This window comes from Seriola lalandi, unplaced genomic scaffold, assembly GCF_002814215.2.
Source record: "Seriola lalandi dorsalis isolate HSWRI2012SDOR001 ecotype SW California unplaced genomic scaffold, Sedor1 jcf7180002054522, whole genome shotgun sequence".
Classification (NCBI taxonomy): Eukaryota; Metazoa; Chordata; class Actinopteri; order Carangiformes; family Carangidae; genus Seriola; species Seriola lalandi.
In genome coordinates, this window is record NW_019525075.1 from 1,359,291 (window position 1) to 1,373,838 (window position 14,548).

General features: G+C 36.8%; 1 protein-coding gene across 2 annotated transcripts; it reads right to left on the minus strand.

Annotated features, from left to right (window-relative positions):
* Positions 1 to 163: 163 nt before the first annotated feature.
* slc6a11a (solute carrier family 6 member 11a) lies at positions 164 to 12,313 on the minus strand. Of its 2 annotated transcripts, XM_023414271.2 has the most exons (14): positions 11,709 to 12,311; positions 9,362 to 9,496; positions 9,108 to 9,248; positions 8,527 to 8,614; positions 7,597 to 7,729; positions 5,521 to 5,655; positions 5,320 to 5,423; positions 4,822 to 4,946; positions 4,356 to 4,468; positions 4,121 to 4,258; positions 3,860 to 3,962; positions 2,356 to 2,456; positions 2,090 to 2,260; positions 164 to 1,950 (listed from the first exon to the last, which is right to left on the minus strand). In XM_023414271.2, the coding sequence occupies exons 1-14, from the start codon at positions 11,881 to 11,883 to the stop codon at positions 1,834 to 1,836; spliced, it is 1,779 nt and encodes a 592-aa protein (XP_023270039.1). In that variant the 5' UTR covers positions 11,884 to 12,311; the 3' UTR covers positions 164 to 1,833. The 2 variants fall into 2 exon arrangements, with proteins under 2 accessions (XP_023270039.1, XP_023270040.1); XM_023414272.2 differs by lacking the exon at positions 5,521 to 5,655 and having other exon boundaries at positions 11,709 to 12,313.
* Positions 12,314 to 14,548: the final 2,235 nt, after the last annotated feature.

Sequence of the window (14,548 nt, forward strand, 5' to 3'; positions counted from 1 at the left end):
GAGCAAAAGATGCAAAAGATTTTTGCAGGAGACCCCCAGACTAGTCTAGGACCTCTGATTCTCAGCAGTTATTCAAACCTGACAATCATTTATTGATCACTTGTCCACAAACTGGTTCACTCCCTTCTTCACATGCATACACAATGACAATGCACAACCCATATTGCCCCAGAATGTATTTTATTATATAAATTTCAAGTCATATAGAAAGACAAAAATTATATAAAAAAACCTTTTCAGTATATTAATACAATAAAATACTATGTACCTAGGAAGGTAAAAGTAATGTTTAAGGCACTATGGGATTCGTATTATAAATTCAAGCAGCAAGTAGCTTAACACTTATTTTGACAGCCTGAGGATGTGAATTTATTTGGCTTAATATATTCCTCTATATCTTAAAAAAAAAAAAAAAAAGAGTATATTAGGTAAAATACACACTGAATGTATTAAATATAACAAAAGTAAAAGCATAATCATTTTTTAATTTTTCTTCATGAGTCAATGGCAGTCAAAAAAAAATGTTGGAAATAAAATCAGCTTTTGAAAAGACCACACCAGTGTAACGGTTGTTTTAGTTTGAGTTCACATCACTACAATAGGAAGAGCAACTTTTGAATGATGATCATGCTGATGCTGTAATACCAGGAGCTTTGGAGAGATTCACCGATGGAATCACATGAATGACTCAGTCTGATATAATAAGGCTGCTACCCAGGCCTGTTCAGTTAGAGAAACAGGAGACCGCGGAGGACAAAGGGGAGGAATGAGGGTAAGACCGCCGGAGGTAGCAGGGGTGAACAGCAATTATGAGTCTGAACTGAATGCTGTGTTGGAAATATGCAGAAGAGGTCACTGAGGTCACAGGCAGCATTGTTGAAGCCTACCTGTCATTTTTTTCCCTAAAATTAAACAGTTTCATTTCAAGGTTTACAGAGCTTCTGGTTGTATATGATAAAACTATTTCTTTAAAAAAAAAAAACAGTTAAACATTTTGGCAAATACCCTTGTCTTTTGCTTAGATCTGTCTGAAGGAAACAAAATCCATCTACCAGCACCTAAAAAACCCAAGTGTAAAAATAACATGTGTTTCCTATGTGTGCTGAACTATTCCTTCACTGGAAGTGGTAACAAAGGCAGAGTTTGTTACCTTTGGTCATAGCTAGGCTAGCTGTATCCACTTGTTTACTACAGCCTTTATGCTAAGCTAAGCTAACCAAGGCTGACTTCAGCTACATACTGTATTTACCTTATAGACATAAGAGATTTGATTTGAATGATTCAAGTATGCCTTTAAAGCTACTACACAAATACACAATGTTCTGCCAAAATTAGACGATAGTGGTTACTTCATGTGTCTCTGCAAGTTCATTTTAATAGCATACTACACGAACAGTGGCTATCTACTCCACTACCTGTAATGCCCTGCCAGTTGTTGGCAATAATGTAAAAGTTTCACCAGTCTTCTGGTGAATAGGATATAACATACAAAAACATTGTAGACCTTTAGATTTGGAGATATTTGAGATGTGGATTGTAGAAAAGAGCTTGTAAATCAATATAGTATTTTGTATATTCAGTATCTGCAACAATTTCAAATATAATTCAATGAAAAAAACAGACATTAGACAAAAAAACAAAACAAAAACAAAACAACAACAACTTTATATTAGATATTTGATAGACATTTGATATGTACTGTATTCAGATAAGTAACCTCACATTTAAACAAATATTGGTATATGAATACTAACCACCATATATATAGAAAACAACCTGCCCTACATATTTTTAAAATAAAAAAAGAAAAGTTATTTTTAAAGGATTAGCATTTCATTGAATATTGCCATGTTTTCCACCATGACGGACATGCAATATAGCACTGATGCTGGCCATTTCCTTTGCCATCACTGGAAGGTCATCTGCAGGCTGGGAGCTTTTCTTGAGGCGCTACAGAAAGTTATTAATGTTGTCATTATGTCAGTATATCACCTGCAGCAGCACAGTATGCACAGGCAACAAAAATAGGTTCGAGTGAAGTTAATCAATTTAAATCTTTGAGTTAAAATAATCATAAGTCACCACTGACCTGCCAGAGAGTCCCTTTTCCTTTGGCCAGTTTGCAGATCATGGTGACTGGAATCATAATTAGAGATGAGATGGCCAGAAACCAGCCGATCCAGTAAGCCCACCAAGGATACACATAGGAGTTGTTGAACCTCAGGGGGGTGTATCTCAAGATCAAAAATATAAATGTGCCCTATAAAATAAAATATATAAACATTGTAGGATTAAAATGAAAGATTATTAATATACAATAAATGTAATGTGTTCTGGACCGCTGAAGACACTTACGCTGCAAATAAGAGGGGTGGCATACAGCCAGCAGTACTTGATCAGTGAAAGAGGTTTGTACCCAATCATGTCCTCAATGTTGTCAGAGAAGCGTTCAGCGCCTAAGAGAAACACATTGCATGAGCTCGGTTCGATGCTCTATACATGCAGTACAGATTAATGCATCTGTTTTTTGGCAGCGAACAAATATTGACAAGCATCTTGCTTCTGCTCTCCAAATGCCTTTGTTCCACCCACTATGTGTGGGTTGTAAGTTTTTCCGTCATTAGTTTTGGCTAAACAATCTAGACATTATACTAACTGTCTAAAGCTAACCTTTTGCTAATCACTTGCATTCTAACTAACTGTTATTTTATTGTTAGGCTAACTGTTGTTCTTTTTTTACCTCTTGTGGATTTGTTTTTGTTTCCAATTACTGCATCGCACTTGTTGTGGGGACTCAGTGTTGTTCTTATGTTGATGATACCGAGTTTCTTCCTTGCATATTTTTCATTATAGATGCGATAGGTAAGCTGTTGGCCTAGTAATGCCACCATTTCAGTTTTTCCTCTCCATGTAAGCCGCACCCTCTGCCTCTCACCGGCAGGTACACACACACACACACACACACACACACACACACACACACACACACACCTGGAGACTATTGTCACATTAAGAGTTCATATATGTAGGATTATGTAGCACTTAGACCTCAAGATAGACGCATTTTGTCCCTTGCGGCTAGGGGAACAGGCGAGTCTCCTGGAAGGAATATTTTAAAGTGGATTTTGTTTTTATCCTTGACAAACACTCTTTAAAAAGACTTTTACCTTATTACTAGGTGCACTGTAAACAAACCGTTGCCCAGGCCTCACAGGCTAAGTAACCTGCTTTCAAGGTATGACTAGCGGTTTAACTTAATGCTGGGTAAAACATGGCATTAGGTGATTTTAACATTTTGTATATGTGATATATGGGAAGGCATTGGAAGTTGAAATCCTTCTTTACTCATCCAGTTGTACATGTAGGTATATATTGTCTGTGATGTATAATTGTGGTCTACATTATACTAGGACTTTCTAATCCTCAGAGGCATAGTTTTACCTCACTAGCCCAGTTTTCTTATTAGTTTACAAATTCATTGTAACAATACCTTACTGATTACCATCACTGCATTGGCCATGCTTTTTTCCATTAGTTTTCACAGTGTGACAATTTCCTGCTTCAAAAACCCTTGCGAATTATGTTTTCTGAGCTGGCACAAAGCAATTACTTTTTCTTTTTTTTCTAGTAGTCAGTGCTTTGTGGAATAAGGAACTAAGTATACATACTGACATCTTTTAGCATACTTAATTTAGCCACTTTTTCAGGGCAAGAGCACTTTATATTCAAACCCTTTAGAATTAATACATATAATGGAATTTGTTTATAGGCAAAGGTTGAACAGTTAGTGTAATGTCAATATAACATACTGTATATAGCTAAACCAAAGACAATTGTACCACTGGCAGCTGTATCTTACCATAAATCCATCCAATGACAACGGACTGGAGGATTGCCATCATTAGAAGAGTGGGACCACTGCATACATAGTGATCAAAGATTTGCAGAATGTATGCGCCAGCCTAAAATTAAAACAAGGCAATACATTGGTCTGGATATCAATCGCCTTTTAGTTTGTATAACGACTTAAACTGATTTAAGTCCTCAGGAGTTTAGATGGTGTGTTTTGGGTATTAAATGATCAGGCTGCAAATCACATGATGATGTTCTCAAAGCTCACCTCAGACACCAGTAACAGTCCAAATGTATAACAAATAGCACAGATGAACAATAGTATAAGCTCTCTGCGGTATCCTTTTCGGATCTGGGAAGGGTAGATATCCGTTAAAGCGGTCATGATGCTCTCCAGCCCAGCAAACTGGAGAGTTACAGAGAGACAAGTTAGTGTAAAGAATAACAACAAAAAAAGCATTGTGGAACATTTTCTGGAAGAAAAGAGGACGGCTGCAGCTGACCTGACCATCTATTCCTAACAAGATGATCATGGTGAAGAAGCACACGGACCAGACCTGAGGCAATGGCAAAAGGGTCACAGCTTGTGGGTATACTATGAAGACAAGGCCAGGGCCTGCAAAGAGAAGCCATCACTGAGTAAGTCATTGCTGCCACAGTGTCTTTTTTTTCGATGCTGTAACTTGAGGGTGACAAAGTCAGAAATGTTCTTATTCTGCACAAGTTAATAAGCTTACCACAGTGTCAGAGCTGAAATGTTAAAGTATCTTGTGTGCTCATTGCCAATTTGAAGATTTCGGGCAGAATAATAACAGGTTAAACCGCAAATTAGAAAGCATCATATTTACTAATCATCAGAGCAGTTCAGTTGTTTTTACATTTTTATTATATGAGTAAAAACAAAAAGGCAATACTGAGGAAAAATTTAGTTAATGCCATATAGTCTAAAGTATAAAATCATGTTCATACCTGACTCAGCAACTGCAGAAATAGCAACACCCTGTTTCACTGACATATAGCCAAGAACTGAGAAGATGGCAAAGCCAGATATAAAACTGGTTCCACTGTTCAACAAGCAAAGATAGAAGGAGTCCCTGCAAATCAGAAACAATGCTGTTTATTGTTATTTCTGGGTAAAGGACTGATAAAGTTGTGATTACGTTATGACCATGTTTCAGAGAAATAATACACAGTAAGTACAGTACATACAAATCCAAACAACAAAATTAAAATGTTTCGAAGAAAAAATTATAGATGTACTGACTAAAGGTTGACATTGAAATCACAATCTTATATGAACTGTTTTGTTTATGTTATACACGTGTTCACTGATACCTGTGTACAACGGCCATTCACATAACCACAGAGTAACATCGCAGTACAGATTATGATTGTGTCCTACTTTTGCAATACCACAATTAGCTGCAAACCATTTGGATGCTGATAATGAGCTTATGAACTACTCACCTATAGCAGTTGTTGTTGTACTTGTTGTAGCTCCCAAGCGTAGTCAGACATCCCAAACATATGGCATAGGAATAAAATATTTGTGTTCCAGCGTCCATCCAAACCTAGAAACCAGTGAAAAAAAAAATTTTTTGATTTTCAACACTGTCACTTTAGCTATAGAATAGTCCAGTGCAAAGTAGAATATAGGCTGAATGATACCTGTGGGTCAGCAAGCCGTGCAATATTGGGATACAGGTAGTACTTGATCCCACTTAAGGCTCCAGGAAGGGTTATTCCTCTGAGGAATAGCACTACTAACATGATGAAGGGAAATGTGGCTGTGAAGTAGGTAGCCTACATTTAAGCAGAAAAACCCATTGTTACAAATTAAAAAGACCAAACTGTAATCCATTTTTGGAGCCACATTGAGAAGTTTGATTAGGCTGTTGAGTGTGATGTTGCGTAGTTAGTTGTGGTGGTTTCCCAGTGCACCAAGACGTTATCTCACAGCCCAACAAGGTTACAAGTGTTGTGACATTCTTTTACCACCCTGGTTTGCCTACACATCCTTAAAATAAAACATAATAAATCATAAAATAAATCATAAAACGTATGGTTTCAAGTGTGAATGAGGATTTATCCTGGGAAATACACCCGACCTGCACTGTGAACCTATTATAGTAGTAGGATATCTGCAGATATTATAGTACAACAGCAACAAAATGTATCACACTATTTGCAAGTGAAAAAATAATAACTTTATTACCATACCAGAGGATTCATGCCTATCATTTGCTCTTGAGGCACTGGACTAAAAATGCAAGAGTCAGGATTTAAGAGTCATTCACAGTGTGTAACTCTGGGACACAGACACCCAGGATCCAGGGGTCCAGGATTCTCAGAATCGCAGACCTCACGCGGGCCCTGCTCAACTGCTGTGTCAAAACGGTGTCAAAACGGTGTCAAAACTGGCCCGTAGCCAGTTTTGACACCCTTGTGAAAAACATCTGTCATTAATAGTGCCTTCAAACGTTCCTTGCTTGAGAGAGAGTGGCAGGTGAGAGTTTATTGCATGTGGCTGCAGGTCTGAAGTAATCGCAAGAGAAAAACAGCATTCATATTATGTGAAGATTTCCACTGATTTGCCAGCCCTGTCTTATCCTTGGGGAAGGCACCAAAGTGTATACAATACTACATGTTAAATACATAGATACCAGAGAGTAGAAGCACTGATATTTATTTATCATGTTGATTTTTCCTAGTCTATTTTAAAGGACTTTATGCATATCTTTTGCAAATCTGTATTGAACTGGAGCAGCAGTAGCAGACCAGTATCCTAAAGAAATCTCTGGTTTGGAGAGATTTTCATTTACAGTAAGTCCAGTCTCATGCATGTCAACACAGGAGAGCCTGTTGAGCCAACTTTGACAACCACTGCACAAACTATAATTATCACCTCATGATTATATACCTCTGGCAACTAGTCCCGTCTCAGTTTAAATCCATGTCTGTCCAGACTCTTATAACATATGTATTGAAGACTTGAAAAGGATTTACTAAAAAGGTACTAAGGGTGTTTTTTATTTAAGTTTCAAGGTCAGCACCCAAGACTAGTTTCAACAATACAGTATCTGACAAACTGTGAAATATTGTCACAATCTCCAAGTGAACGTTTGTGTCAAATGTGAAGAAATTCCCTCAAAGTGTAGCTGAGTTTTCATGACAGACAACTTGCTAGCACAGAGGCATAAAGATCTAACCTAACATAGTGTATGTCTGCACCTTTTGAGCTTCTCATTATTTTTCATGCTACACCACTCTGCTCAGGTAGTGCCATACTGTAGCAGTTTCAGAGGTATGAAACCACCATGCTTGTATTAAGGAATGTGTGTATTCAAAACAGCCACTGATTACAAAAAGCTGGTTGAGAAAAAATTCAGAATTATGCCTATCATAAAATTTGTATTATGCCTTGACATTTTAAGTTCAGCCCACTAAATGGATGACTCTGGTCAGTTGTATCAACTTGTAACGAAATATAACGTAGGCTATTTCAATGTGTAAACACCTGCTGCTGTAAAGACCCTTCCCTTGTTCCCACACAACTTTTTGGTGGGTCAGAATAAAGCTAGTAACATTTCAGATTCAGCCTCCTGAAAATCCTTCCTCTCTAAAATTGAAAAAAATAAAGAAAATAAATAAAAAAATTAGAAATGAGTCAGGGAAATAAAACAAAAATTTCAGAATACATGAAGAGCCTAATTTCTGAGTTAAGATATGTCGTTGCAGTCGTACCTTTCCGGTGGATCTCACTCCCTTCCAGACACAGAAGTAGCAGATGATCCAGGACAGAAGAAGGCACAAAGAAAGGTCCCACTGGATGTTTCCTAAGGCCTCTATACCGGTTGATATTTTTAACACCCGTCTTCTGTAAGGACCAATGTATTGTCAGTGTATATGAACCAATTATTTGAGGCAATCTACTTAACATGTTAACAATCTCATGTTTAGACTAAAGAGGACAGCATGAAATGTACCATCTGAAGCAGTATGCAGTGGCTAAAATAATAATTCATAATAATAATAACAGCAACAACAACAACAAGCTGCAATTATTAGCAGCTATTAGTAGTTACATATCTGATTGACATGTCAAAAGGTCCATTGTGAAAGTACTAATGATAAAAGAGCTGAGCAAACTATACTTGAGTGAGTAATTAAAGGCCTTCCACACCATCAGTACACAGGTTTTTTTCAATTATTCTGGCTGAATAGATAAATTTTCAAAGTGAAGCTATATGGGGACTTATACTGGGAGTTTGCATTATTCAACAAATATTTCTAAGGCTATGTGCCATGAATTATGCAACTAAATTACCAGAAATGGCAGTTTGTACACACCAAACCAGTCCTGAGCAAACATCCAGTCTTCCAAAATAAGAGCAGACATCTGTGGGGCTGGATCATGGACATCTGAGATCTTGGAACATTTCTGCAAGTGTCACACTATACCTAAAAATGTCTGACCAGGAATATAGTATCATTGTGGAAGAGCTCTGTTTTCCAGTTGACACCACAGATTTAGATTGTATTATGTCTTAATCATGGAAATTCACCCTTTCTAAAAGCACAGGTCTTTATTACGCAAGTTTACTTGTTTTGTGATGCACTGATGATCTATAACTCACTTGTATTAAATTGAGTTTCATTGTTATAAACACTTACTGCCAAAACTCTTTAACAGATGATGATGAATTCACCGGTGAGGTCCAGTTAGCAGTGGTATTATAGTTGTTTAATACCACACAAGCATCTGAAATGAATCAAAGTATTGTTAAACACAGTTAAAACTGAAAATGCATTCCCAACTAACACGAGTAGATCAGTAGTGATTAATTAATACATAAACCAGTTTAAGTAAATTCTAGTTGCTTAACCCAGACATCATACTTAATAATACAATGAAATAATGCAATCCTGTTTCATATACTGGAATAGACGGATTTATTAATAGGTTTACAACACACTTTAATGTAGTTGTAAGCCGATATATGCACATTTTAAGTGTTTGTTAATATACAGTATTTGTCAGCAATTATAATGTCTCCTATGAACACCTGTTTTATATTATTACAATTGTGTTTTACTTTGTCACTTATATATGATTACAACTACATTCTGGTGTGCTATACGTGTTTAGGTATATACAGCCTCAAATGTTACATTGAGGGACTTAAAGCAAAAAGTCGCCACATTCTTTTATAGTATGTTGTTGAAGCAAACTTCAGGATAACGGATGAATTTACCTGTATTCCATGTGTTATTACAGGAGGCCCATGGCAACTCTCCAGAGAAGGAAGTGAAAAAGTAGAGAAACGCCCAGGCTAAGATCACAATGTAGCTGATACATCCATAGAAAATGATAATTTGGCTGGCGTAACCTATGCCTGGAAACAAAATAAATTGATATAAAATGTTAACATTGCGTTCCCTCAGTATTTCTTCATTATCTTGCCAAACTGCTTAGTATCACAGTCCTGGCAGGTGCACAGTACCTCACCTTCAAACAAGGGACAGATCTTCCTCCAGCACATGTTTCCCGCCTGACTGGTGTATTGGCCCAGTGCTATCTCCAGTATGAACAGGGGGATACCACAAGTCACAAGGAACAGGATGTATGGAATGAAGAATGCACCTGCAAGTGTTAGTGAAGCACGAGAATCCCTTAGATTGACTGGATTACTTCTTGGATTTTTCTACAGACATTGATGCATGCACTGTGCTTGCCATAAATCTTTTGAGTTCGAGACATGCTCATTAACCCCAGGCATTTTTCACAGATACGTTTCTGTCACAATATGAAAAAAAAACAGGTTTCTTCAGTGTCAGGATCCTGCTGTTGTTCATGCTGACTCACTGTCTCACTGTTACTGGAACACTTGGATAAAACTTGTGTAATTTGGGAGTGTCTAAATTCTTGCAGCTCACCAGCTATCTGGATATGAAACAGAGTCACAAACTTTTTTTTAAATTGTGCAGCAGAGTAAACATTTTTTCATACAAGCGCCTTTTTGGAGATTCTGTAAATAAGGATCATCTGGATTTATAACAGACTTCGACAAAATACTACTATTTCAAATGATCAGAGTTGTGGTGTAACTTACATGTAACAGGATTACCTAATTAAAGTATTAAAAAAATAGATTGACAAGGAGTTACATCCAAATATATTCTTTTCAGTAAAAAGCTGACATGTACAATATAACATTCATTCTGTAGCTTTGCATGTTTTGGCTGAGCAGGAACAACTTCTTCTGCCATCTGTCTGTCTATATGTCTGTCTGTCTGTATGTCTGTAATAAGCAACAGAGGACCAATCATGTGATTTCTTTTTTTGTTGGAATACTATTAATAGTGAAATTTATCTTTCTTCTGAGATGCATGTCCCTCTGACATGAAACTCTTGTAAGATTTTGTCTCCATATTGTACAACACATATTTTAATCGTAAACCCAACAGTGTTTTGTGTTATTTCATGTGTGCCAAGTGCTTGTCGACAATGCTGTAGCATTTTACAAAAATACTGTACTTTGTGTCTATCCCTAGGGGATAAATAAACTATCTATCTATCTATCTATCTATCTATCTATCTATCTATCTATCTATCTATCTATCTATCTATCTATCTATCTATCTATCTATCTATCTATCTATCTATCTAAGTTTCTGAGTAAAGTCCAATTATGTTGCCACATAAACTGCTGTAAACAAATGCTCAAAAGTACAAGCTCTGCTGAAATCAGTTCAAATCAGTTACAGTTCACAGTTAGTTCAGTGTTGGAGACATGCAGAAATTTTGGTGATGGATGCAATGATAATTCTCAAAGTAAATAAAAGTTGGGAAGGATTTAATTTGCCACTGTTGAATGTTGATCTTGGAATTGGTGAAAGCATTGAAAGCATGAAAGCATGGTGTTATAGTATATCTCCACAATAAAATGTGGTTCTTTACCTGGAACAGTGTGATCTGAGTAAAATTGTTAGAAATAGAGTGATGGGTAATGGATGTTGTATAGTCATCATGTAAGAGATGTGACAGAAGCACCAATAAAAGCAAAACATCATCATATCTATTATCCCCTTTATATGGTGAACACATAATAACTAGTCAAACCTGTTGTTGCCAGGTTCACTGTAACCAATTACATTTCAGGTGAATGACTTAAAAACTTACTTACTTCAACCCCTTTGTGTGAAAACTGCTAATGTTTGAATCACTTGGGATGTGAAATCAGTTTGAGGACTGTGGTGTTTTATAAGTAAATAAAAATTGGAGGGATTCAGTAAAGAATGTGACTCTGCTCTTTGCACAAACGGAAGCAGTACATATTTTTATAGCCTTTCATAACCTGTCAGATCATTAAACATCACATGTGAAGCAGAAGGAGACACAGACAGAAAGGAAGAGTGTTATACAGTGGACAGTTTTCTTAGTTTGAATTAATACAGGGATTTAGAAAAAAAAAAAAATTCTATAAATTTATAATGCAGTCATCAGTTTATCATATGTAAAATATTGTGCATTTTTCAAGTTTAAGAAGTGTGATTTCCCTTAGTCCACTGTGACTTTTTTTCATTAAATATCTTATAGGAAAAATTTCCTAACAAGTAAAATAAAGCAAATAAAAACTATATATAAAATAACTATATTCTCTAATAAAAAAACCTAACAATTGTGTCTAGGTGTATAATGAAACAATATCCTAACAATTTAGTTTCTTTAGTTTATAGAGTATATAACAGTTGTAAAAAAGTTTTGTAAATGATATGACAATACTACACGTTTTTTTAAGGTGGGGTAGGAGTAAGAATAATAATATGAGAGAGTAATAAATAGAAATACTCACCACCACCATTCTTGTAGCATAGATATGGAAATCTCCACACATTTCCAAGTCCAATAATGGCACCAGCTGTAGACAGAATGAACTCCTTTTTACTACTCCACTTTCCACGTTCCTCGACTGTTTGTGAAGTCATCTCTGGAGGGAGATGGAACAGCCTGCACAGAGAGTCTGCCATACCACTGAGGAAGAAGTGGTCTTATGGCAAGTCTGGCATACATCCACGAGTGTCTACATTGACTGGCTGGGGTTGGCTGGGGACTGTCTGAAGCACATTCGTATGGTGCTACATAATTGACAGACTGCAAGGTGTTTTAGCCACAAGGGGGACCTCTAGTTTTACGAAGAGTAAATTGCCAGCAAGTATTCAGTGTGACTAATTCCTTTTTGGACATGGTATTGAAGGCTTTGAAAGCACGGTATGAATGACTGATAACCAGTAGACGTGTTGTTTTACCCAAGGCAAATACATTTTTAACACAGTCACGAATACAGATTAGCCTGTCAGTCTTGAATCTTAATGTATATAAATATATAAATATACATTTTGCACAACAAAACTTCAGATAAGGAACTTCGGATAATTACCTCTGAATGCCACCAAGTGAGCTTTTGTCAGGGATCCAAGAATTTCTAATGTTCTGTGTTATTTTCTATGTGCATTGCATGTGCTTCACCTTGCTAAACTCCAAAGTGCCAAGTTGCCTTCAAGTACAGCACTTTTTTATAGATAGATATATTTATATACTTTTTACTTTTAGAGGGAAATGTATATGCATTGCCATACGATTTCACAACTCTGGGCCTCATAGCTTGAGCGGACAGAAACAGTACATAAAGACTGCTCATGTCTGGAGGAAACTTGACCAATAATCAAAGGCATACATTTTAGGATCCAAGCTGACAGTCACATAAATCTTTATATGTGATATAAGTGTTCACCAGAATGTAACAGGGGCACTTCAGGGTGATGGCAAGTAGCCAATATACCGATATACCCAAAGCAAAATTCATTTAACAGTGAAAAATGTCACTTTTTAGTCAGGTATTCATGTACCCTACAATAATTACAGCATGATATGTGACAGAACACTTGCATACAAGATATTAAGAGATTATTTTTGTTCAGGTGAAAAATATACCCTGCTTACAGCCATAAAAATACATGAACATATAGATTATACGGTATGCTTTCATGTAGTTGTCCTATCTCAACTTCAAAGCACAAAGTTGATTATATAGTAAATATACTATATAGGCATATAAGCTCTCTCTTATCTAATGCAGTTGCAAAAGCACTGTTACAGCTCTCCCCCTTTTCCTGCTCCAAGAGGATTATTCCTGTGCAGCTCAGTATTTTAAGGTCACAGCAGGGAGCACTTCAGGATCTCTGGTCCTTCATATCATTTACTCTAGTCAAAGCAACGATACCACACTGAAAATATACTCCTGTAGTCCCCGCTGTTATAATCAATTACTGTTCTTTGGGGACCCGAACAGCAGAACACTCATGAGCGAGTTGAATTGCATATTTATTATAAAAGGGAGATTGTGTCAGGGCAGGAGATGACTGGGTGATGAATGAGAGGCAAGCACGTGATGAATGGCAGTGGTGAAGCGATGATGGAAGAAGTGACTGAGAGAAAGGCAAGGCAGGCTGTGAGTGGATGAATGGAGGGTCCATTAATGAGGGAAGGCTAGACTGATAATGAATAGCAGGCAGGCATGCAAGTGAGTGAGCGAGCGAAAGAGAGAGCGAGAGAGAGAAAACAAGGAAAATTGGAAAAACCCTGGACCCATGACACCTACCTTCAGAATCTTACTTGAAGCGTAAGCAGTATTATATATATATATATATATATTTATATATATGATATACTTTTTTTTAGATCATTACTGATGCATTCATATAATTCATTCATAGTATATAAATTGATCATGTTTTGTTTTTAAAATCTGAAAAAGTAACAAGTATAGTTACTTGGTAACAAGTATAGTACTGTTAGATGATGGGGAGTAAAAAGCAGTTTCCTCTGAAATAGAATGGAATACAAGTATAAAGTTGTTTCTGCCAGAAACAGGCTTCATCTGTGACACCTGAAAGGAGGGGAGTGAATTCTCATGGTTCTAGGCAGCTTAAATTTGACAGCAGTAGGGTTATAATACTCTCAATTGGACCAATATGCCAGAGAGAAAGTTTCCTAGAGTCAGTTTTTAAAGGTAATATTCTTTGATCATGCATTGAGTAACACGCAAGAAAACATTCCATCTTAAAAATTGCAGGTAGCGGCCAGGAGCCTTTGAGCTGCAGAGTGAATTCAATTGTTAATTAGCAAGGCAGAAATCATGCTTTCATTCATCTTTCACTCTTCGGACAGCGTTTTTTGTGATGCATTTGCAATGAAACCTGACAAAGTCAGCCTATTACACTTGGACAGCTTGTGCTGCTTCATGCTGCTGGAAATTAAAGCTAGCTTAGCTAAGTTTTCATAGCCTCGCCTACTAGTTTCGCTTGACTTCTGCCTGCATTGCAGCTTATCCTCTGAACGGATGTTTCCATTGTGGCTTAGTTTGCTCAGCACAAATAAGTAAATGAAATCATTCAAAACGCAAACTACTTGAGTTCATTCATCTGTCATGGTAATTACAAATTACTACATGGTATCATCTAACATTACTTAGTTGGATGTTTGGCTGACTGCTGCATCATATGATGAAACTGTTCATGATCATTTGATCATGTGGTTGGCTGATGTATGTAAACTTGGCACTGCAGGAACCTTTGAAACAAGCCTCAACTTAAGCGTGCGCATGCATGCATGTTGTTTAAGCCAGAGGTGGCC